At 48.4% G+C, this 25136-nt stretch overlaps 2 protein-coding genes across 3 annotated transcripts; both read left to right on the forward strand.

The window, feature by feature from the left end:
• Positions 1-6053: 6053 nt before the first annotated feature.
• MIURF (mitochondrial elongation factor 1 upstream open reading frame) lies at positions 6054-6517 on the forward strand. The gene has a single exon (XM_068191313.1). The coding sequence runs from the start codon at positions 6305-6307 to the stop codon at positions 6515-6517; it is 213 nt and encodes a 70-aa protein (XP_068047414.1). The 5' UTR covers positions 6054-6304.
• A 44-nt stretch (positions 6518-6561) lies between these two features.
• On the forward strand, positions 6562-16120 carry MIEF1 (mitochondrial elongation factor 1). 2 transcript variants are annotated; one of them, XM_068191309.1, is made up of 6 exons: positions 6562-6698; positions 8040-8188; positions 8314-8494; positions 10499-10761; positions 11189-11251; positions 11846-16120. In XM_068191309.1, exons 2-6 carry the CDS (start codon positions 8045-8047, stop codon positions 12650-12652), a joined length of 1458 nt encoding a protein of 485 aa, XP_068047410.1. In that variant the 5' UTR covers positions 6562-6698; positions 8040-8044; the 3' UTR covers positions 12653-16120. The 2 variants fall into 2 exon arrangements, with proteins under 2 accessions (XP_068047410.1, XP_068047411.1); XM_068191310.1 differs by lacking the exon at positions 11189-11251.
• Positions 16121-25136: the final 9016 nt, after the last annotated feature.

A 25136-nucleotide genomic window follows, 5' to 3' on the forward strand; every position in this document is an offset into this window, starting at 1 on the left:
CTCAGTGGGGAGGCTGCGAGCGACCCTCTGGCTCACAGAGGGGCTGGCTCCAGCTGATTCCTTATTGATGCATATCAGGCTAGCTGATAAAGGGATTGATATGCTGTTTCCAAACACCAGGCTGCTTGGAAACAAAGTGACTTCATTATAAACTTAAGATGCCTTTCAGAAAGCTGGAAGGGGGATACCAGACCCCATTTTCCCAGCTGTTTGTTTGTGTTGCTGGGATACATGTGTTCCCTGTGTAAGGACGTGTTTTAATGTGCTGCTTAGCAGGGACAGTTAATTTTTAAGTATTAATCCAATTTTATATTATGCTCTAAATCTTGCCGCTTTAGCGGCTCAGCTGGGGAAACAGAGGTCTCAGCTGGCTGGCAGGCAGCCCGTGGAGCAGCCAGGGAGAGTCACCCCAGCCCCAGAGAACGTCACCAACAAATGGCTTCATGCTCACGTGCCCACAGCTGCAGGCACTGGCTGCCCTGCTTTCCAGAGCACTGCCACGGAGAGGATTTGGCCATGGCGGAAGGGAGGCATGTTCTGCTTCCTGGCAGTGGTGTGCGTTCCTGAGGCTCCTGGGCGCGCCAAAGGCAAACCTTCACCTGGGAGTGAGCAGGGCTTTGAGCTGTCACTGCAAAACTGTCCCATCTAGAGAAGGGGCTCCAGATCACTGAAGTGAGAAGCTGACATAAGGAATATAATCCATGGATGCTTGGTTGAGGAGCCTGGCTTGGGGCCAGGCTGCTGCAAGCTCTGCCTTTGAAGCTGCAGCAGGGACAGGCATATCAGCAAAAAGGTAAAGGAGCAGCCCTCTTCAGCTATTGTTTGGGACTTTACTGTAAGCATCTCTGAGATCCCCAGACATGAACCTTTACATGGAACTAAGGAGCATCTGGCAATCCCAACATTTTCAGCATTTCTGTGTGTGCTTATTTTTTTAAGCAAAATGAGAAGTGAAAATACTCCTTACTGTCTTTTAAAATATGTTTCAGCCATATACGAATACAAATCTTTCAAGGCCATATCTCTCCTCACTCTGCCAAATGAAACACAATATAAAACTCCATTGTTTTACTCTTGTGTTTCCTGTGCCTTATGGCTTGAACCATGGATCCTCTTGGCTGAAGTCCATCTCAGTAACGATTTAATTTGGGAACACACTTCACCTTTCTAAAAATAAGGAAAACTGAGAAGAAGAGCAAATAAGCTGTGCTGAATGAAGATCTAAAATTACTTCTTCAGGATCTGAAATTAAAGAAAATATGTTATCCAAGGAATGCATAAAATAAAATAACATAAGCCTGCCTCTATGCAGCAAACTCTTTCCTGGCATTTTAGCCCTGTTCTACAGTCTGGACTTCTTCCAAAGAGAGAGCAACAAATCATCAGGTTTTCCCCCTCAGACACTTACTAAGAACCAGGCATACACACAAAAATAAAAGAATGTAGAAAACATCTACCCACTTCTTTTTGCTTCACAGTGTTTTTAAAGCATTTGTCTCAAACTGTTACCCAGAAGTGAATGTCAGACCATGGCAAAACCAAAACTAGGTAAATGGGACAAAAATAAATCTAAGGGCCTGTGACTTAAGGGGAAAGGTGTGCAATTGGTGCCTTTGCTTGGAAAAAGAAGAGAAGCAGCAGAATACAGCAGAATACAGCAGCCATGCCCTTCTCAGGTGGTCTATACATACATGGGACCAAACCATACCTGATGCTGGAGTCCAGGATACCCTTACACAAACCAAAATCCCATGTTCACGCCGAGAGGGCCTCATCCCAGCACACAGCAGGCAAAGGAGCACAAGAAAGCCTGAGGTCAGCATGTGCAGCTCAGCTCAGGCAGGTGGTACCATCAGCTGCAAGCCCTCTGCTCTCTGCCGACACTTCCCCTGCAGAAAACAGGCTGTCGTAGGGATGCAAGATTGCAAGGACAACAGCACTCACAAAAGCAGGGTCTCCGAATGGCTCTGTAAAGCTCCTGCAGCATGCAGCTGATGCAAAGTGAAAAATGGGGTGAGGGAGGCTGGGGGATGGAATCTTACCAGTCGGGGAATAATGCGAAAAGTCTTCAACAAACCCCAGCCATGGAGAAATTTGTTTGAAGAAACATGAGTTATGCTGGGAATGAAGGTGGGCACAGACCAATTGTAAAAGTACTACAGAAGAAATTTCAATGTGTTAGGTAATAAAGCTGAGCCTCCTCAGTGACTGTCAGTGCAGCCCCTCACAGGGACAGCAGCTCTGCTTCACACAGGAGAGCACTCGCTGCTGGTGGTATTTGCAGCCCCCTGCACTGCAGGGATGGAAGTCCAGCGGTCTGAAAAGCCCCACTTCAGCTGCAGCGAGGCTGGGACCTTTCCCTTCTTCCCCCTGTCAAAAACATACCCTGAACGTGGCTTCCCAGATCAGATACTTACTGTCCCTACTAAAATGTGGGTCTCTGCTCTAAATCAGGAATGCTTCTTGAAAAGTGGCTGTGTACCAGTGGTCTCTCCTCCCTCGCCACCTGTCTTCCCACATGCACTCAACATCAAAGCTGCTGGGTGCTTCAGCACGTGTGCTACCCTTGGGCCTCCACCCCTCCTGGCTTGTCACAGCTGGAGACCAGGATCTCAAATGCCATTAATCCTTGTGACTGCTCAAGAAAAGTAAAGAAACAGAGCTGCAATTAAAGAGAGAGCTGTTGAACAGGGCTGAGACTACCAAAAGGCCTCCTATGAGGTCCATTTAGTAGAAGATACTAAAGATTTTAAGCTCAAGCTCAGATACCATTGGTGGGTCACTATCCATCATCCCCCTCACATTTTAGAACTGCTTTCTGGCTCCGCTAAGAGACCAGCCTTCTGCTTCCAAGCACAGTTTGTTTCCCATCCCTGCACAGCCCCTCCAAGATGCCATTTGTAGCTCTGAGGCTCACATTCACCTCCATGCTGCCCAGGGAGGGTTTGCTGGCTGGTGATGGGCAGCACAGGGATGTCTCCATGGCTGGGAATGGTTCTGCCCTTGCAGAATGGGTGGTGGGAAGCCCTGGGCATGGCCCGTGGCTCCCAGGAGCAGAGGCTGCAAGCCGGGCTCAGGGGCACCCATTTGCTGTTTTTAGCGACCACCAAAGCCTGTGGCAGTGGCTGCTTGCGTGGGAGGACTGGCTGCAAGCATGAGAAGACCAGCAGAGCAGTGGCGGCTCTGGAGACCCCCGAGGAGGCAGCGGACAGGAGGGGATGCCTTAGTCTTATTCCAGGTAACAGCACGGGTTACTGTGCCCTGTCACACATGCTGCCTTTGAAATTTCAAGCTCGCTCGGCCATTTCGAGAAACAAAGGTTGTTATTGTTCTCCTGGAGCACAGCAAAGGTCTGCTCCCTCCTCTCTGCCTGCACCTGGCCCTGTCAGGGCAAGTAAATTCCCTTTCATACAGGGATACAGGCTAGAATCACAGAGGAACCCCATTCCCAGTGAGTCCATGGGCAACAGGCTTCTGCAGGCAGCGGGGCCCATGGGGCCCTCAGGGCAGCACAAGTCTTTGGGGTGCTGCGTGCAGCGGGTCAGCAGAGTTTGGGAAACCCTGGAGACGAGGGATCACACTTCACTGTCTCAAGGCAGAGTTCAAATGTACAGCCCCCGGCATGGCACCAGGGGTGGGGCACTGGCAGGCAGCTGGAGTGGGTCAGTCATGTGCTGCTCGGCCCTGGCGCTCACCCTCCTCTTTGCAAGAGAGAAGGGGCAGGTTGAGGCCCCTGCCCACACAATGCAGGCGCGGGCAGCGCCGATGGGGCAGCGGGCACAGCGAGTGACGTCCCCGCAAGGGCTGGGGCACTTGGAGACGGTGCACAGTGTGGGTGGAGGAGCTCTCAACACGCACACGCAGCTGCTGGCGAGAGGCCCGGGAGCTGGCAGCCAGCCTGGGGGGGAAAGAACGGAGAGAAACACCAAAACAGGCACAACCCAAGGGGGCCGGGCTGGGGAGGGGGCGCTTATGGAGGTGGCAGTCCTTGGCTGCCGTGGCAGGAGGGCAGCAGGGAAGTCCATCGCTGCTCGGCCTGACCCGGCAGATCCCATTGACAGTGCTCCAGCGGTTTGCCACATGCGGCCGCTCAAGTTTTGGTCCAGACTTGGGAGTTTTGGGGACTGGGCTCATCAGCACACCTGCCCCAGGGGTGACAGAGCCCACTTGTGAGAAGGAAACTATTTCTGAGGATTAACAACCTAAGGAGGAGGCAGGAAGCCGGGAGGAAGGGTCAAAGATCGATTTTCATTCTGGCAGCAGGTAAAGAGTGGGAATGCTGCCTCCGAGGTCTTGGATAGCCCAGTATAGGAACTGATGATCTGGAAACAAAGATGAGCAATATACCAAACATTTTTAAAAGTCGACTCAAAGCTGTTGACTCTTGAGGAGATCAAAAAGGACTGAGTAAAATGCAAATGTGGCAAATGGGGAACACCACATATTTGCCAAGGATCAACTGGGTACGTGCAAGGTCAGAAGAGGGAAAACAAATTGCACATAAGAATTACAAAGCTCCAGATGTTCTCTAGCAACCCAAGAAATAATATGTATGTCACACAAAACCTGGCTCTGAGAGTAGCTGTAAGTTAAAAAAAAAGCATACACAAAATATTAGCATGCAGAAGGAAGAAGGAGGGAATAATATGGAAAATATGATAATGCTATTATGTAAATGACTAGCGCGGCCTCTCTGGGAATACTGTCTGCAGTTCAAGTAAGCCCTTCTCAGAAAGGGCTGATTAGGGGCATGGCAAATTCACTCACAGAGAGATCAAAACGATTGGGGTTGTTTATCTCAGAAAGGAAATGAGCAAGAGGAGATTGGCACAGAGTGAGCCAGTCCAGAGCTTCTGTTTTTCTTCCTGTTCAGCTCTATCACTGTCATATCTGGTGTCGCTGAGAATTGTGTGAAGTGATGTGGCTCTCCTCTGTTACACACCATTTGCTCTTTCTCTCACCCTCCCCTCCAGGGGAGGCACAGCACATTATGTTTTATATTTAGGTGGGACCTGGGGAGGAGGGGATGGCTAAGGAGAAATAGATATGTCCCAGAGACACCTCACAGTACAGCAGGTGAGAATGGAAAAGTGGGATTTACACCTGGACAGTGGAGCAAAAGGTTCTGGCTTTGGGAGTCTTCTTCCATCATCTCAGGCAGACCCCAGAGAGGCTGCCAGCTCCTGCCCTTCTCCTAGAGCCTTGAGGCTTCCAGACCAAGCACTGATCTCTGGGGGTTCCTTGGAGATAAAGATAAGGAGCTTGAATTTGATCAGTTAGTCTGTAAAAAGCACTGTAAGAAGTCAGAAGAACCTTGAGATGCAGCACTGATCCACTGCTCTCTTCCAGGGGAGGGTCAGGTTGGACATTAGGGGAAATTCCTTTGCAGAAAGGGCAATGAGACATTAGGGATGGGCTGCCGGGGGGGTGCTGGAGTCACCGTCCCCGGAGGTGTTTAAGGAAAGACTGGACGTGGCACTCAGTGCCATGATGTGGTTGACAAGGTGTTATTCAGTCAGAGCCTGGACTCCATGACCTCAGAGGTCTTCTCCAAATTAATGGAATCCGTGATTCCATGACCGTGGCGCACGGCAGACACGCTGCCTTTCGGGGCCGGCAGCCCAGCGCGCTGCGCTGCAGCACACGGAGCCGCACACGGAGCCCTGGGCTGTCGGGGGCCCTTCCCGGCCGGGAGCGTCCCGGGCTGCCGGGGGCCCTTCCCGGCCGGGAGCGTCCCGGGCTGCCGGGGGCCCTTCCCGGCCGGGAGCGTCCCGGGCTGCCGGGGGCCCTTCCCGGCCGGGAGCGTCCCGGGCTGCCGGGGGCCCTTCCCGGCCGGGAGCGTCCCGGGCTGCCGGGGGCCCTTCCCGGCCGGGAGCGTCCCGGGCTGCCGGGGTGGGACGGGCGCGGGCAGCTCCCCTCCCGGCCGCCAGGGGGCGGCAGCGCCGCGCCGCCGCCGCCTCAGGCCCGCGCGGCCGCTGCCATTGGCGGGCGCGGGCCGCGGCCCGGAAGCGGAAGCGCGGCGCTGCCGAGTGACCCCGGGAGCGGCTCCGGAGCGGCCCCGCGCGCAGCCCGGTGAGAGCGGGGCGGCCGCGCTCCTCCCGCGGGGCTGCAGCGGCCCCCGCGCCCCGGCCCGGCCCGGCCGTTACCCCGCGCCGTTGGACAGGCGGACACGGCACCGAGCGGGGCCCGCCGCGGAGCGGCAGGCGGCGGCCGGCGGGTCTCTCGGGAAGGGAGAAGCTGACCCGGATCCCGCCCTCGGTCACTCCTCTGCAGGTCGCTCGCCCGCGCCCCACACCTGTCCCCCATGGCCCCGTGGTCCCGGGAGGCGGTGCTGACTCTGTACCGGGCTCTGCTGCGCCGCGGCCGCGGCCTGCGCTACACCGACCGGGATTTCTACCTCGCCTCCATCCGCCGCGAGTTCCGCCGGAACCAGCGGCTGCAGCGGCTGGAGGACAAGGAGAGGCAGCTGGAGAAGGGACAGGCTTTCCTGCAGAGCAGGCTCGGGGGCCTGGTTTAGAGATTCCCTGTAGCTCCCACCGGTCTCACGTACCTCCCTCCTCTTTCCAAAACCCCCTCGCCAGCCTGAAGAGATGATTAACACTCACTACCCACCACTTCCTTGAAGAAGTCCTGAAGGTGCTTCCACAGGCACACCAAGAGGGCTCTCCTGTTCTCTCCAGAAATGCATTAGGTCACAGGTAGGTCATTTACAATGATAAAACTGCGTTCTTCATGCTGCTGTTACAGTGAGCTTTGCGAGAGTGCAGGGTTTTTTCTGCTTGGGGATGACAAATGAATGCATTCTTGGTTCATCCAGGCAGGAACATTCCCGCTGGCTTGGCTTTAGAAAAAACAAATGGCAGTTTTAAACCACCCCAATCAGGCAGGCAGGCTCACAGCCTTGGACACTGCTTCAGAAAACAGATTTAATGTCACAGTGCGGGAGTTTCTTGGTGTTCTCATACAGGTTCACTGGGGATCCCCCTGTGGCTACAGTGATGGCAAAGTGTGTTTTTCAGGATCATAGAATCATTCAGGTTGGAAAAGGCCTCTGAGATCACTGAGTCCTATCTTTGACTGATGACCACCTCGTAACTAGAACATGGCACTGCCTGTCACGTCCAAGTTAAACACCCCCAGGGATGGTGACTCCATCCCCTCTCTGGGCAGCCCATTCCAATGTCTAATCACTCATTCTGTGAGGAAATTCCTCCTGCTGTCCAGCCTGAGCCTTTGCTGGCACAGCTTGAGGCCATGTAGGCCTGAGAGACTCTTTAAATTTAAATCTCAAGGTCAGGTTAAATGGAAATTTGAGGACACGAAAGTATATATGTAAGACAATATTCATGTCAGTGTTTTACATTATTTGTCTGCGAGTCAAACCCACCAGCCTCGAGGGCAGGAATAAACATCAAATGAAGGCAAGGGAGCCGTTCCTTTTATGCTGTGTTGCAGTCTCTGCTGTTGATTCTTGGGTGTCTTTGAAGTATCTGGGATTGGACACTGGTCAGAAATTAATCTGTGAATGGAAACTCTGAGACTGCCTGTCAGTTCTTGGGGAAGATTCCACTTTGTGCCAGACAGTTGACCAACCCTGTATTGCCTTGCCTGTGAGCAAAATCACACTTGTTACATTAGAAATTACAAAATAAATTGGATGTGCTTTGCTTGAGAAGCACAAATTATAAGAAAAATACCTGAATAGTTAGAGGGTTTTCCTTAATACGCAGGATTTTATTGCAAAATACTGCAGAAGTAAATTCTATTTCCTGTCGTTAAACCTATTCAATTATTAGAAACCTCACATCAAATTTGGATGTGTTCCCTCAGGCACTGGGTGTTTCTTGGTCAGTACTGTCCTGGCACTGCTGGGAACAAGCAGCTCTTTGAGGGAACATAATTAGAGAGGGTGCAGGGTTGGGTGGTCCCTTCCTGTGGTAAAACCCGGGAGCAGCAGCGGGTGTGAGGCGTGGGAGAAGGGGGTGAACCGTCAGGGCCGCGCGTTTTGTCCCACTGTGTAACGCTCCCGCTGCTTGCAGGTGAGATGGCAGGCGCTGGGCAGCGCAAAGGGAAGAAGGATGACAACGGCATCGGCACCGCCATCGACTTTGTGCTGGCCAACGCGCGGCTGGTGCTGGGCGTGGGGGGCGCCGCCATGCTGGGCATCGCCACGCTGGCCGTCAAGCGGGTGAGTGACTGAGTGACTGAGTGCCACGGCTGGCACCGCGCACGGCTCCGGAGCGGGGTGCTGGCAGTGGCCGGGGTAAAACGCAAGCGTTGGGCCCTCGGTGACACGAACTCTTCCCGGCTTAGATGTACGACCGGGCAATCAGTGCTCCCAGCAGCCCCACTCGCTTGAGCCAGTCGGGAAAGAGAAGCTGGGAAGAGCCAAACTGGCTGGGCTCCTCCTCACGCCTGCTGACCCAGGACACGAAGACCAGCCTCAGCCGCTCCCTGCAGACCCTTCCCACTGATCCTTCAGCTGCAGACACTGGTAAGAGGCATGGTCATCCTCCTGCATCAGAGAGTCATCCAGGTCTATAAACCCTGTATTCATTTAAAGGAATGCAGGGGAAGGAAATACCCTGTCTGGCCTGGGATTTTTATGTTTTTCTTTTAAGCAGGTCCACTGGTAACTTAAGAATCAGAGCTGACATTGGGAACTAGTCAGTAATGGTCATCTATCTGCACTCTTCATTCCTCTCATGATTTCATGGTGTTAAGCTTTATTCTCCCTCATTTTTGCTCTTTCAATCTGAATATCTAATTTTTCCTGCTAGAAAGCTATTCCATTCATTTCAAGCACTCTGCTGCCTTTCTTTGGGTCATTCCAGTTTGCTTGCATCTTTATAAGGGGGAAGTACTCGAGCTGGGAATGAGTAGCAAGTTATAACAGTATTTCCTGTATTATTGCTACCATTTTCCAAATAATTTCTGGATCGACGTTTCCCTGTTTAGTACTGCTTATCACTGTGTTTGTCTTCAGTAGTCTATAGAAAATGTCCTATAGTTTTCTTTCTGGTGGGATATTCAGTAATTTAGAATCCAGCCTTGTTTTGTTACGTGTGGTTGGTTCTTTGTTCTCAACGGTTTTACTTTCTATTCCTGGTCACTAGGAGATTTACACTTGGAGATTTAATCTAAAAATCAGAATCAAGCTATTAACTTGATTTCCAGATTATTTTAAAGGAAGTTATCTTTGGGATGGCCATAGGTTTTCTGCTGAGAAAACAGTAAAAACTAGACAGCTGTGTTAAATGAGGTTTAGATAATTTGGTTGGTGTCCCCAAGCATATGGGCTGAGTAATAAAAACAATGATGATGGTGTCTTAAATTCTTCAATTAGAAGTAAATTAAAACTCAGTAAAGAAAAATAATTTTTTTCATAAATAGGCAATGAAATCCAGTTCCCTATGGTTTAGTGCATTATTTCCTTTATACAAAAAAAGCTCAAATCTGTCCAAAAGAACCCAGTGGGACAAGAGACAGCAGCTGCTGAGGCTGGGATAGATGGCTTTGTGGACAGCTTGGTCATTCATTCCTCCTGTGCTGTGTGGCCACATCATCAAACAAATCTGCAACAGCCAATTGCTTTAATGGGGCCACTGACTTTGGGATTTCTCCTGCACCTCGTAGGTATCACAGCCCTTCCAAACTTCTCTTAGATCTGTAATTCCCCTTTAATTCTCATTGTTAACTTCTGAAACTCTTCGTCCGCGTTCAGAGAAATCTGAAACGGACAGGAAGCATTGATTTATTTCTTTGGGAAACCAGTCAGGAAAAAAGGGACTCAGAGAATCTCTGCAGGTCAGACATTGTTTAGTAAGGCAGATAGCAATGTAAACCTTGTGTTGTTGCATTGTGCCTCTGAGTGGGCTCTCTGGTCTTTTTCCAATGAAGATTTCAGAGGGGTATTGCTGGAGCTATGATGGCCTGAGCTGGGATGGCCCCAGGATCTGTCAGCTCATCATCCTAATTACTGTACTGATCAGACTCCCAACAACTATTTCATTTCCAGGTGGCACAGTCTTCTCTGATCTCATATGCTAGTCAGGACTGGGTTTTGCTGGCAATTTTTAATAATCTGTTTCAATGTTAAAAACTCAAAGAGATCATGGTGGTTGTTCAAAAGTGCTTTATTCACTGATCTGGCATCACACGGAAAGCTTTTGAACTGGTAACAGCACTGAATTTTTGATGAAATTGAGCTGAGATACTGCCCACGTAGCCATTAAAATTACATCCTTCTACACAATATTAGTCTGGTCAAATTTCAATTCTAGTAACTTGTTTACATCTGTTTTGATGCTCTTAGTAGTACATTTTGAAGTTCCTCGGCACGCCCCTTTGGTGTGGTAGCTGCGTAAAGCCTGCAAAATGTCTGCCAAGGGCTTTTTGAGAGCTGGGAGACCGCAGTTCCGCGCTGCAGATTCTGTTCTGCGGAACGCTTCACAGCAAAATCAGCTGCAACCTCAACAGTTTTCCTTCTGTCTTGCAGACTTCTTCCGACCCACAAAGCCCAAGCCGTCTGCCAAGAGGAGTCAGGTGGAGTTGAAGAAGTCCCGCCTTCGCCTGTCCCTGCAGGAGAAGCTGTTCGCCTACTACCGGCGGCGGGTGGCGATCCCGGCGGACGAGCAGGCGCGGGCCAAGCAGGCGGCCGTGGATATCTGCGCGGAGCTGCGCAGCTTCCTGCGCGCCAAGCTGCCGGACATGCCCCTGAGGGACATGTACCTCAGCGGCAGCCTCTACGATGACCTGCAGGTAACTCCTGGGACCATCACGGCTCCTTGTTCAGGAGGCTGACCACGCAGGGCCGTTTCAGGCTTCCCTGATGGTGCTGCTAGCGCAGCACAGCATTCCTCAGTAATAAGGCCCCTGGTGTTGCCTTTCCCACTGTGGAGCCAGGCGTTGGTTTCCACAGTGCTGTTGGAACAGGCATGACCAGGCTGCTCTGTCATTCTCTGCAAAACCTTTGCTTTTTGCTGGTTAATTTCTCCAAAATATCTCAGTCCTTCTTTGTTTCCCCTCTGTCTCTTCTTTTAGTTGTGTTTTTCTTGCTGTTTCTCTGTTACAAGTCTCTTTCCTCTCCATCCCTCTGTAACCATCCAAATACATTCCCTTAGAACTCCCATGTATTCATGTAGGTCTTTCCTACCCTTTATTTATTTTTTTTTTTAATGCATGACAGACCTGGATTGGACAGCAGTCCCTGCTGCAATATCTCCCTGATGGCAAGATGCCCATGGCTATAGTGAGTGATTCAGAGGCACACTTCTTTGTTTGAGTCAGAGCTCTGGAATGGAGCATGGAATGTCCAGTGAAACTTAGACCTGGGGTCTTAATCACATTGATGAAAAGGGATCTTTAACGACCTTTTTCCAAACAATGTGGCAGACCAGGTGAGGGCAGTGTACCTAGCTGTAGCATTGGATTATTAAACCATGGCAACGGAAGCTTGTCAAGAAACTTAATACTCTGCCTCCTGTTTAAATTGTCATGTGGTGTTGCTGTGCCCTAGGCCAGCTGCAGCTCACAACCAAGGAGCAGACTTAAAGCAACATGAGGCAGAATGATTCATCTATATGCAGTCCACGTCAGGTCTCTAAATAGTACATACCACGTAAGCACTATGGCTATACCTTGGAATTATCCCACTGATGGCTGGAAATAGTCCTTCAGAATGCCTTTTAACAAAGGGAGGCTGGGAATCCCACACAGAGAGGAGAGCAAGACAGCTGAATCCTTATTCCAGGTTCCTTTGGACAGAAGGCTACCTAAAGGTGGTGAATGAAATTAATGTGGAGAGAGAAAGCTTATTCTTACTGACTTTTCTCTCTTGTGAAAGGTAGTGACAGCTGACCACATCCAGCTCATTGTACCTCTCATGCTGGAGCAGAACCTGTGGTCGTGTATCCCCGGGGAGGACACTATCATGAACATTCCTGGCTTCTACTTGGTGCGTCGAGAAAACCCAGAGTACTTTCCTCGTGGGAGCAGCTACTGGGACCGCTGTGTGGTGGGAGGTTACCTTTCCCCCAAAACTGTAGCAGACACCTTTGAAAAGGTTGTAGCTGGGTCCATCAACTGGCCAGCAATTGGGAGTCTCTTGGACTATGTGATCCGTCCCGCGGCTCCCCCAGCAGATTTGACACTGGAAGTCCAGTATGATGCAGATCGGCATCTTTTTATTGACTTTCTACCATCCCTGACACTGGGGGACATCGTCCTCGTTGCCAAACCTCACCGACTGGCCCAGAACGACAACTTGTGGCGATTGAGCCTGCGGCCAGCGGAAACGGCTCGCCTCCGCGCCCTGGACCAGGGGGATTCTGGCTGCCGCTGCTTGTGCCTCAAGATCTTCAAAGCAGTGTGCAAGTTAAACCCGGCTCTGGGACACCTCACTGCCAGCCAGCTCACCAATGTCATCCTGCACCTCTCCCAGGAGGAGTCCGACTGGTCCCAGGACGTGCTGGCTGATCGCTTCTTGCAGGCGCTGAAGGGGCTGATCCGCTACTTGGAGGCAGGTGTCCTCCCTAGTGCCCTGAACCCCAAGGTGAACTTGTTTTCAGAGCTCACCCCTGAAGAAGTGGATGAGTTGGGCTACACCCTCTACAGCTCTCTGTCGGAGCCAGAGGTCTTGCTGCAGACATAATGGGGCCTTACCTAGGGAAGTGTTGATAGGGTTTAGCCAATGCAGACTTTGATTACTGCAAGTTATGTCTCCTCCACTTCTCCCCATCTCCCCCTCCCTTTTTCTCTCTTCACCCCTCCCCCTTTTGGTTCATTAGTAATTCCTGCTGTGGAGTTGGTGCTTCCACTGAATTTCTTGGTGCTACTGGTCCATTTCCACCATCTCTGCCCCAACAGGTACCCATTGGCTAGGGAAGAGAGGCTAAAACTGCAGCTCTGAGATCTTCACATAAATTCTGCTGAGTTTTAAGTGTCTACCAAAAAATAAATTAAACTATGCACTTCTTTCTTCTGTAGTACACTTACTGCAGCAAACCCTTTTTGGTCTGAAGAAGGTGGAACTGGGCTGGTAAATCCAGTGATGATTTTAGCAGACTTGCACAGAGGTGGTTTAATTTCCTCCAGTGTTTCTTTTTCTCTGCTGTCCTACACTGTCTCACTTTCCTTTCTTTTTGTCCTTTTGGCCCAGTCATGCGGGGCAGACTGAGTGAGATATTTTGCATAGGGTTCTTTTTGTATTTCTGAGTGGATAATGATTACACTGGCAATATTTAGGGCTGTAGAGCTTGAAATTGGAGAATTCCCACAGCTCCTGCTCCCATGGAGCCTTCTCATCCTTTGTAAGCTGGGTTCAGGATTAAGGGCCAAAATCTGTCCAGTCTGCTGCAACACAATGTCCTGTACAGGCAATTCTTGTTAAAGCTATCACAGGGGAGGAAGGTACCTTTGTGGTCTGGCTGTGTGATGAGCAGAGCTCGCTGTTCCTGCCTAGCCAGATCTGCTGGGAATGGCCTTGGGAGTGGAAAACAAGGCAGCTCTTCAGTTGTCTCTGGCCTAGAGGAAGAGAGGGTGATTAGAGGGGAAGGGTGGGAGACACACATGGGAATGGGGATTTTTTTTTTCATCTTTCCCCCGAGAGCTTATGGCTGTTTTGGTTTGCTGGAGGTGGAAACAAGACTGCATGCCTCAAAGGGCTTTGGAATAAGCACACACAAGCCAGATTCTCACCAGCTCTAAAGGCTGTGAAGGTGGCAGGACTGAACTGGCAAGTCATCAGCAAGGTTCTGTCCCATACGCTGGTATTAGGGTACATATACAAAGCTGGCATTTAGGGATATATTAGCTTTGCCATCTGCTCTGTGTGTTTTAGTCTCCTCCCCACAACTGAGGCTGTCCATCCCCTTCCTCATTCCTATGTGTTGACTTTCCAGTGCTCCCATTTTACAAATACTCTTAGAAAGCTGGTGAGGGCACACCTTCCCATTGTGTCTGTTTGGACCTGTTGGCAGTGCAGTTCTGCTCACTCCTGTCTATGGCTGCTCTCAGGCTGTAGACTCTTTATACTCTGCATTAAGCCACCTGCTGTCTTCAAAAAGTGGGAGAGAAGGTGTCCCCCGGGTCTGGAGCTCTGTTTGTATCTCAGAGGACCAGCGTAACTATTGTTTCAGAAACATATTTGCCTTTTCCCTGCTTTAGGAGCTTTTTTCCCCCTTGCTGTCCAGCCTCCTTAGCCAGTGGAGAGGAGTACTGTAGCAGCAGAGTTTGGAGGGAGCAGGAATCCTTTTTTCCTTTTCTCCTCCCTTCCTCTCAGGACTTCCCCCATTTTTGACAGAGAAGTTTCAAGGTGAATTTCAGGAGTGGAACCACGGAGGGAAGTCTTTCACCCTGGGTTTTTTTTAGAGGCAGTGCTGGTGAGGCGAGGGAGGGAGCATCTTTCTCGGACAATCCGTCCCATTTTAGCCAGTGTGTCAGATAGCATTCTGTATACAGTGATAACACAACATGGCATTGCAAATTATTTAATCCTTAGGGTACTGGTATTTTCTAGACTGCCAGATGTGTACTTTGGAGTTTGTGTGTGTATATAAAGTCCATAGTCTATCAAGGGTTAACAGGACTCCCATTTGTATGACTTTGTGTTTTGTAAGTTTTGCAGCAGTCAGTGTTGTTCAACTGTTGATTGCTCTTCACTCCGGTTCCCAGATTTTTTCCCCTCTTCCTTCCCTTGCCCCCCACTGCCTTTCTGATGTCAGCCTTCCTACCCTAAAAGCAGGCAGATGAGACTTGGAGCCTATAGGCTATTGGGGGAATTTCCCTTGTTTTTAATTACTTGAAGGTCAAAAAAAATATTAAAATATCTGGGTTGTCAGGAGTTCCCCCAAAGCTCATTTCTTCAGTGTGATCTCACCTGACTTGGTGCTGACTCCATTCATGGAGTTGTGTGGTCTTTGCATTTTAACAGCAGTGTGGTTGGAAATTATTAAAACTCTAGATACAAAAAAAAGAAAAAAAAGCAAGATATGACTTGAGAACAGTTGTCACATGCATATCTGTATATATCATTTTTTACATGAATGCTTTCACTTCTTCCTGACAACCTAATGAATTAATATTTTATGGCCATTTTTTGCTGCTATCGAGCTCAATTTGTGTATCAAATGGAGACTGAAGCTGCCTTTTTGCCTTTTTTGTAGACTCTGCTCCACTTCACTTGCATAAACCACCTCCATCGTTTCTTCCCTTCAGTTTTGCCCTCCTCTGAGCTGGCCATGAGCCTGTTCTCAGGAGGCAAATTATCACTTCCTACAGGCAGCCACCACAGCAGGCAATGGCTGCCCTGGCAGTGGCAGTCTTGACAAAGGCCAAAGATGTGATGGGTCACAGGGACACTGCAACTAGGAATATTTTAAGAGCAGGGTCAGGTATAAGAGGCAACAGAAGCAGGGAAGAAAGTGTAGAGTAAGTATGCAGGAAATTTCCAGTAATGCTGTGCCCAGCCTGTGGGTCAAACAGAATGTTGCAGAGTCTTTCAAACTGGCACCTTTCAGTATTAAATGCGGTACATGTGTTGATGTACAGCCTGGAGGGCTGGCTTACCTACAGGTAGGCTACTTCCTGGTCAAATCTGTAGCACAGAGCAGAAGAACCTAAAGCTGAATGTGAAAAGGGCAGCTCCTGGCCACCTTCCTGGCAGAGCAGCTCAGACAGATTGATTGTAAGAGGCCCAGGGCATGCGTTGGGCTGGTGGCTGCCTCAGCTCCAAGAATGTTTCCATGTGTTCTGCTGTAGCTTAGCTCACACAAGCTTCCCATGAGGTTGTCATCTTATTCCCTGTAACCACAGGGTGAGGACCAACTTGCTCAGCTGTGGGTTTCACTGCTGCTGAGCTCCACTGCTAATCTTTCAAGTCAGATAGATTTCTTTTCCCGTGTTTAAAAGCAATTATGGAAACAAGAGGCTGCTTTCTGCCCCCTGGCAAGCTGCCATCAGGGCCCTCATTCTTAGCATGTGGGCACACAGTGAGAAGTGAAGAGATGATGCCTCATCTCTCCCAGGCCTGGAGGCTGTGGATTTGCAAAGGGGAAAGTCCAAGTGCATGATCTGTGACAAAGTGTGTGGAATTCTGAAATAAAATTACTTTCCACAGTAACCTGGTTGTCTCTGGCATGTTTATAAACAAAGGAACACCTCTCTATGCTTTCATCTCGGTGCATCACCTTCATGCTGATATAATTCTGCACCACACCAGTGCTTGGGGACTGACTTGCCCCTTGCTGATTCACTTGCTTTCCCTTTGCAGCTCTGGGCACTCAGCACTTTGCAGCTTGTCTCGAGGGAGCAATCAGCTCCAGCGTCCTGGCTCCTGGCAGCTTGCACGCCAGTCACAAGATGATGTGTAATTGTGGCGCTGAGCCTCTCATCCTCTCTCCGACAGTCTGCGTGCCCGGACGGGCACCTGCTTTTCATGTGGCTCCCCAGACTTCAGAGGCTTCCGTGCCTCTGGAATATTAAACTTTCCTGTGTGGGCTCTCCCACCCTTGTTCAGTCACACCTTGTTTTTTGTGTGCTGGGCCTCTCCCCTCCCATGTACACTCCTCTCTTATCCAGGCATCAGCCTTGAGGCAGCAAGGAAGCTGCTTTGCCAGGGGCCTGTGTCTGCTGTGGTGAAGTTCTTTACAGTAAGACCCAGTTTTATGTGCCTGCTTGGGAAGGTGAAGGGGAAATGTTGGATGTCAAATAACGTGTGAAGTCATGCTGCTTTTGATGGGTCCCAGGCTTCTCAATTCTTGGAAGACATACTACAGTGGCAACATTGTCCTGTAAGACTTGTCTTAATGAGGACTCTGTAATTAACTATTTTAGAGGGTATTTTATGATACAAAGGAAGTCTACATCTCCAACTTTTTTTTTCTATTATCCCTTGACTGCGTTGCTCTGTTTTTTTTTTCCTTTAATCCGTTCTGTGGTTGAAACAGATCAGATGAGATCAAACACATTTCATGCCATACAGTCTTACAGGAGCAGCTAAAATAAGCTGCTCTGTGAAATCTGTGACAGGTATTACCCCCTCAAGTTAAAGCCCCTGGAATGCCTAGAGCCTGCAATACATGGTTAATAGATGCAGCAGTTTGCACCTTTACATAAAAGCTGTCCTGGCATGAATAGGGAGGAAAGATCAAAAGATAAGTGTCTGTTTAATGTAAAGAAGAAATAATTGAGGGGAGTGATGATAATTATTGCAAGTATGGAAAAAGTTGCTATAAAGAAGAAAAGCACAAGTAGTTCTCCAGGCTGCAAAGACTTAGAATCTCTTTCGTTCTTAGCCTAAGGAACAAACAGATTAGGAGGAAAGTGAATTTTGGAATAAGCAAAATATTTTTGCCTACTTTGTTATATAACCACAGCCCTGTCCTGGATATTAATGTAGCTGAGTTTACATTTTACTTGTTTATTTTTGCATCTCTTAATTTTAAAAATAAATACATAAATTCTAGCCTATTTTGTATCTAAAACTGGGGAAGAAAGGATGACTGAACCCCAAGTTTGAGATTATCATGCTAAACTGTTGAACTGCATTAATAATGTTTCTTTTCTTGTTCCCAAATACTTAGTTGCTTCCATGGTTTTTTAAGGTTTATTTTAATAATCTAAACTTTAGAAAAGCTGCAGACAGCTGCTGCTTTTTAAATTTAGTCTCAGAAAAAAAAAAAAAGAAGCAACTCTTCCAACTTTTCGTTTCACAGAAAAAAGGAGAAGCCTCTTCCAAATGAGGAATTTTTCTTCCAGGTAAGATATGTTTGCTCACTAGCTGCACTATTCAATGGCTCCAGCATGGCTCACTGAATCTGGGACTGGATCTTGAAATGTGGGGCTTTGCCCACAGATGCAGCAAGGAAGAAATGGGAGATTCTATGTACTACCAGTGAAACCCAGTATTGGCTTCCGGCCCTGGGAGAACTGGTGCCGTCCAGACAATCAGGGAAGTGTTTGAGATATCTGGATTTTATCTTCTTTATCCTTGTCAGGCTGAGTTTACTACCTGAGTTTATGATCTAAAGGATTCAAGAAATATCCTTCCCCTCCCTTTTATTATTTTTTTTCTCTCTCTCTTTTTTTTTTTTTTTTGATAAGATTCAACACCTTCTTAGAATAGATTTCATGTCCCTTACACAATTAAGGATAAAATTTTTACTAGCATACTTTGAGAAGAGCAGCATTACTCACAAGTCAAGGACCCAGCAATGTGCTGGTGAACAGGCTATTATTCCTTTCTTTACAGTATGTGATCCTGTGGAATAATCCTGCAAGCAATAAGGCAAAAAAGGGTGGTAGGACCAATGGGTAAGGCAGGGAAGATCTGAAATCATTCTGTAGATAGGAAACGTTCTTGTTGTTTTACAAAAAGCAAAGAGAGTGGGACACCGAGTTTGGCTCAAGGAACTCAACCTTCTCATGATCTTAAGCTTTCCTAAGTACTCGTGCAGAAATCAGTTCTGAACCAAATCACATTAAACACACTAAAAGTCAGATTGATTTTTATTTTGCTGCCCTGGTTCAATTTCCCTGGCTCCTGTAGCTAAGTAGCTCTTTGATCTGTCTATTAACACTCAGTGTTAAGCTTCTCAGGGGAAATATATATATATATAAATTCTAACCACATTCTTCATGAAAAGCCTTCTCCATACAAATAAAGGACAAAAGTTGCTCACTTGTGTTACTTGTTTTGTTTAGGATTTTCTTTTGTTAGGCAACAATTCCCTGGCTTCAGTGCAATTCCACCTTTCCCCTTCCTCTCTCTGCGGTGGAATTGTCACTGTTCTACAGAAGCACAGGAGTGATTCTGTCCCATAAGAAATCCCACTACAATGATCCCAGTCCTACAACCCTCTTGTCTCATTGTGCTCAGTATTGCAAAGGACAGGCCTCAGAGGCAACCGACACGAGGGCACAGATGGCAAATGTTGGACTGTGTTGGCTCTTTACCTCGCCCACAATGGGCATTACTTGAAAACTCATAGGGCCCTGGTGGGCTCCTTACCTCCCTTGAAAGGCAAGAAGCAATTGTTCCTGGAAACAGTATGGCAGAATGACATTTTTGCCTTCAGATTCTTGAATTTATTTAGCACAGGGGACCTTGGAGACAGTAAGTAGCAGCACTTATATGGATAATAAGATGTGAATCATATTTAGCTGCTGCTTGTTTGCAGTGCTGTCAGAGGTGCGCTGGAGCCAAGGCAGTACAAGGCACAGCAGTCCCAGAGGCTGCAGAGCTGCAGCTCCCACGGTGCTTGTTAGAGAGCACGCTGGCAGGGGCCCAGCTCCCTGGCACTCACAGGGAGGCTGCTTTCTGCTGAGGCAAGGACGTGAACCAAGGCACAAACCTTCTCTTTTCCAAATCACTGCTTGTGGTTGTGAGAAAGACAGCAGAAAGCACTTAGTCCTGGTGCCTTTTCTTGAACAAGGAGCAGTGAGCTTATGTTTTGGACTAGGAATCTTTCTCCTCTCTTTTTTTTCCCCCCTATGTAAAACAAGATAATGAATGAAGAATGATGCTTCTTCAGTCCATCACTTTGCACTGCCAAGGAGGATGTTTGGTGTCACCAGCAGACTGGTGACTCCCAAGCTTTGTGCCCTGGGACTGACTTACCCTTTTGTGAGTCTCCCCTGCCTAGGCGAGACCTGTATTTCTGATAAGTGCTCAGCATCCAAATGTGTCTTACTGAGACTGCATGACTGAGGTGAATGGCTCAAATGTTACCTTCCTGAATAGCACCAGCATTGCCTCAAACCCAGAGCTGTCTCCTCTTGAAGCCAGAACACGGCCCCAAGAGTCTCACCCTCTGAGTGCCAGAAGAGCAGGCCAGCTGTTCCTCCCCAACAGAGCTGGGCTGCTCTGGCTGGCTCCTGACAGACCTGGGTTTAGTCTCAAACCAGTTCTCTCAGCAGTCAAGCACAGAAACCTCCTCCCAATAAGAGAACTGCAAACCTCCCTCACCAGGCACCACAGCAATGGCAGTAAGAGGGCAGGTGGGTTGAGAAGCCACAGCACCTACTCAATACAGTACTTTGGCTCCAAAGTCTTCTTTGGGGACTATTATCCAGCCTGCCTATGGCCAGTCCACCTGTAACACACCTGAGGAAGCTCTACTGAGGACACCCGTCTGTCCAAGTACAAGTTCAGGGAGCAGAATAGACTCAAAGTCTTCTGAAAGAATCTTTCTGACATAATTTGACAAATCCTCTAACACAGAGACCTTAGAAGGGAAAATTACATTCCTTCAGGAAAAGCTATAAACTCAATGGTATCACAATTGTGTCAACATCCGCCAGGATTTTTTCTGTCCTCCTTTGTAAACAAATATCTACTAAAACAGTACAAAGTCTGCTGGTAAATCACTGAGAAGCTGCTGCCTATGGAGAGTGGAAAATTATTACTGAATAATGGCTGCAGCGTTCCTCCCCAGGGACCTGGGCAGCTCAACAGCCTCAACAGTGACTTATCCTCAAATGAGTTTCCGAGCTTCATCTGAGCACTCGTTGTGTCAGTGTTCTTGCTGAAGCTGCCTGCCAGCACCACAGTCAGAGATCTCACACACCCCCAGAAGATCCCTAGAACCTTTTCACCTGCTTCAGCCAAAGCTGCCGGTTTTGGCACCAGGTTCAGGAGCGCAGTGTAACTGCTGCTGGGCTGGTACAGCAAGGAACCCTCATGCTGACCGTCCTGAGGGGCACTGGGACACTGAAAGAGAGCTCCACTGCAGTTAACTCACTCATTGGACTCTGGGCAGAGATGCTGCGGTCTCATAATCCCTACCCGCTTGTCAGGCCTCAGCTCTTGCTAACTTCACACTGGCAGAAAATAAGCAATGTGCATTGTCACTGTCCTCTTCACCTCGCACAGAAGGGCACAAGACACCTGGCATGTGTGACTCCGGCAGATGCTGATAACCTACAGGTACACGCATTTTGATAGACACTGAGCACACAGTCTGCAGGGGGGTCACATCAACTACAGGCCCATGGAGAACAATAGTTGACATGAAATGTGCTTCTGTTTTTCATTGCTTTGATAACTGGAAGGCTTTTGTTTGTGTGCTAAACTGAGCCCACATGTGCTAAGGCACAGGAAGGATTATTCTTGACCCCCAAGGCCTTTCATCATAATGAAACAAGGCTGGACAGTGAGACAACTAAAAATATCCCCCAATGGTCTGACCAATAGTCAGCACCCCCTCCTCTCCCTCCTTCATGCATATTTTTTGCTAAACATAATTTTCGGCCAGTTGTAGCTTTGCTTAGGAAACTCATGCTTGGGCAAGTTACAACTCACCTCCCTCTTGCCAGATTTGCACAATGTTTTCACTTGTGGCAGCTGGCCACAGCCTGGCTGATTCTGAGTAACTAAGCCTCTGGAGATACATATTTTGTGAGCTATCAGCATGTGCTTGGCATGCCCAAGTTTGTTCAGTAAGAAAAATGTAGGTGGACAACCAGGGTTGTTTCCATAATTGTGTGAAATAATTGAACTGTAAGTTGCAAATGTAAATTGCAGATTTAATCCTCTTTTTTATTAGTCTCATTTCTAATGTCAGGGATATTTACATAGCAGGATGGAAACAGAAGACAGTGAGGGAGTGGGTAAGCAGTGAATGATTTATTAGAGATTCCATTCGGTGTACTAGTCCAAAACAAACGAGGCAGAGCATATGGATAACTTATTTCATATGTAATAAAAGATGGATGTAATACCTCCCAGCCTGATCTTTAATCATATATATTTGCTTTTTGATCTATTTTAAAAATGGAACATCTATAAAGCAATCCCTAAAGAGCTTACAATGAGAATCTGGCAGAAAAGATTTTTCAGATATCTGTACCACATAAGGAAAGAAACGAGCACTGTGAATTAGTTTGTGCCATAGAGGTTGTAGGTAATTCTCCCTCAAAATTGCTCAAAATGTCTCTCTCTCTGCTTTTCCTCATTCTTCCCTTGTGTTTTCCTCAGCACTCTGTCTCCAGGAAAAATTCCTGCTAGTCTCTGGAAATGCTTTGTTCACTGAAGTGTGGGATAAGGCTTCCTGTCCCTCCTGAAGGTTCAAAGGACTCAAGTTATCCCTCACAAGAATCCCCTGGGGCTTGTCCTCACATTCACCCTTCTGCAAAGCAGGCAGTGCCCCCTCCTCCCCAGCCACCCCAGCAGAGCCCAGGGCCAGCAGAAAGCCCATCTGCTCCTTCTCTGGGGCACTGAGGCTCACTGGGGGCCCAAAGCTGCCTGCACAGTGCCACCACGGCCATCATGCACCCTCCCAAAGCAGAGTCAGCCCACCTTCCCCCTGCTGCAGCTTTCCCAGCACTCCGGAGAAGAGCAGACATCTCTGTCGCTGTTACTTTGGCTGGTTCCCTCCTGGCCCCAGCCATTCCCACTCCTCCCACCACCCTTGCTCCCCTGCCAGAGAGGCCCACCAGCTTCCCTGCCACTGACAGTCCCTGAGAGCATCCTATGCAGCCGGTCCAGACTGTGTGAGGGGATGTTACTATGGAAACATTAACATCCTCAGTCTTTGGTGTGCTTACCAACAGCATTCAGCATGTTTGTCTCCTGTACTCTTGCTGGTGGAAGAAGAAAACATCTTTTACATTGCAATGTTTACTTAAAAAAAAAAACAAAAACCACAACAAAAAAAAACCCCAAAAAACAAAGAGATTATTAAAGCCCATATATTGACCTTCCACCCAAAGGAAGGAGGAGGGTGAATGAGGAGTATTAGTTTTCCACCTCCTGGTGAAGCTGTTTGGCTGGAGGTGGCTCTCTGCAGTGCTGGATTTTTCAGGGCACTTCATTGCTTCCCAGCCAGGCCCTTGGCCTCTCTCCTGCAGCGAGCTCTGGAAGAGCAGCTTCTTTCTCCTGCAGCTGGCCCCTCGTTTCTGTGTCAGGATGGATCTTGCTTATCCGAGGAGTTCCCTTTGCTGAGGTCCCCAGGGCAGGAAAATAACATCCATGGTGATAAAGCTGGTAACATGACAGCAGGACTTCACTTACCATACACACAAATTGGTGTTCCCTCAGAAGCCACCTTTTTGTGCTAAAATTCAATTTTCTTCAGAGCTGCTCAGTCTCTGAGCAACAAATATGTAATATTGGAAAGAAATTCCTTTTTAGACACTATTGAGTTAGTAAAGAGTAGCTAGTAGTCCTGTGCTTAGAAAATACTTATAATTTCTTTTGTACAAAAATTCCCAAAAATTGTTATTTGTGCTTAAAAAAACAGTGTCTTCTACCTTGGTTAAAAAAATCTAGACACAGTAGAGATATCTCTGACATAATATCTGTAAAAGAAGAAAGATAATTTATGAAGGAATTGGGGTTGTAGGTCATGAAATGATTTAACAACAGTTATTCTGCAGTCCTGCAGCAAACAGGGAAAAAGATGCTTTTCTCTAAACGGCTGGCTTCTGGTTACTTGATTGGAGATTGTTACAGAAAATCTGTCTGGAACTCATAATACAGATGAATTTCCACCTCAGTTCACACACAAAAGGGAAAGCAGGCAGCTAGGAAACAGGCAGATCTGGGTTAAGTTCCTCCTTGCATACTCCATTTTTGCTTACGTGATTCTTGCGCACACATTCCCAGAGTCCTTTCAGAGAAATCTGTAATTATCTTTTCATGATGAAGGACTGGGTGTATAAATATTGGGTGCATTTCTGTTTGTTTAGCTGCTATTATGGTCATACAATCGCCCTTTTCACTCAAAGGAGGGGAAGGCAGGCACGGCAGTGGATGTGAGAGCTCTCCCTTAGCCAGTGCGGACATGGAAGCGCTGTCCAGCCATCCACACAGCCAATCACCCACCCAGCGTCTTTAAAAGCGGCCACATCCTCTCCATTTTCCTTTGAGGCAAGATCTGCCTCCTCCCTAGTGTATTTATCAGAACAGTTATCTCAGACTGCTCAACTGCTACAGTGGTGGTTTTTGGCACTGGAGGACATTTTTCTCTGCCTCCTCTATTTTAATGAGTTATTTCAAATTCTGTGCTTAGAAAGGAAGAAAGGAAAGAAAGGAAGAAAGGGAAGAAAGGAAGAAAGGAAAGAAAGGAAGAAAGGGAAGAAAGGAAGAAAAGAAAGAAAGAATCAAAACCAAACAACCAAAGTAAAATAGCAACAAACCAACATGTAGGGAAATTTGCCCTTTTTAGTTCAGCAGCCAGTGTTCACATTACAAATGTGGAGTGACATACTCTGCTTTGTAGCGACAGTGCTAAGACCAGACTGCTAAAAGTAAAAACTGGGTCACACTCCATCCTTGCAAATCATCAGCCAGTTTTTTAAGACATTCCAGGCAGTTAGACCTGAGCAAATAAAGAGAAGGCTATGGCTTTGCCCAAATACTACTGAGGCTTTAACTGGAAAATAGTGGAGCCTTTTGCAGAAGTAGTTGAGAGCAAGTTGAGCTGCAGGATGATGTTTGAACAAGCAAAGTCCCACCGCAGCTCTCAGAGCTGATGGTGCTATGAGGCTGGCAAAGTGGAAAATCAACCTTTTGAAGCTGGATAACTGTGACACAGTGAGGAATGACACAGTATTGAAACTCCCAGCTCACCAGAGCTGTCCAGTGCTCATGTGAGCCGACTGAAAGGGTGATGAAGGAACTGAAGCCAGTGGCAAACTGTTGACCCCTGTGAGTTTCCTGCTGTGAGCTGTCTCAGTGGGGGCCAGGCGAGCTGGTGGAAATGTTTAGTTTAGCAGGAACTGGGTGGGGGAAGAGGACTGACTTCTTTCCTAGAAGCAAGTTGATTTGGATCTGATAAAATGCAAAACCGCACTTTGAAAGTTACCAAGGTGACAGTGTCCTCTGTAGCCGCGAGGCTCTGTAGGTGATCCATTAGCAGACACCCTCCTGCACGCACGCAAACAAACAGCCCCGGAGCGCCCGTAATCTACGCGCTCCGTGTGTGGGCCGGGCAGCGAGGGAAGGCAGCGCGTTATCTACGGGAGCAGGAAGCCACGGCGGGCTGCGGCCGCCTCACGGGCGCCATGACAGCGCCTCAGCCTCGGCCGCAGCCGTCAGCTGCCGCCTGACCTCAGCGGGGCTGTGTGTGGGGAACAAAAAGAGCCGCTGGAAATCGAAGTGAGGAGCACACACTGCTTCGAGAGGGGCACGTCAG

The sequence above is a fragment of the Anomalospiza imberbis genome, chromosome 5 (genome assembly GCF_031753505.1).
Source record: "Anomalospiza imberbis isolate Cuckoo-Finch-1a 21T00152 chromosome 5, ASM3175350v1, whole genome shotgun sequence".
NCBI lineage: Eukaryota > Metazoa > Chordata > Aves > Passeriformes > Viduidae > Anomalospiza > Anomalospiza imberbis.

Excerpts from the sequence above, each read along its gene's own strand:
- MIURF (XM_068191313.1), top strand. The coding sequence starts at position 6,305 with ATGGCCCCGTGGTCCCGGGAGGCGGTGCTGACTCTGTACCGGGCTCTG.
- MIEF1 (XM_068191309.1), top strand. The coding sequence starts at position 8,045 with ATGGCAGGCGCTGGGCAGCGCAAAGGGAAGAAGGATGACAACGGCATC. Across the intron at positions 8,189-8,313 it reads CCACGCTGGCCGTCAAGCGG|ATGTACGACCGGGCAATCAG; the intron begins GTGAGTGACTGA and ends TTCCCGGCTTAG. Across the intron at positions 11,252-11,845 it reads GCAAGATGCCCATGGCTATA|GTAGTGACAGCTGACCACAT; the intron begins GTGAGTGATTCA and ends CTCTTGTGAAAG.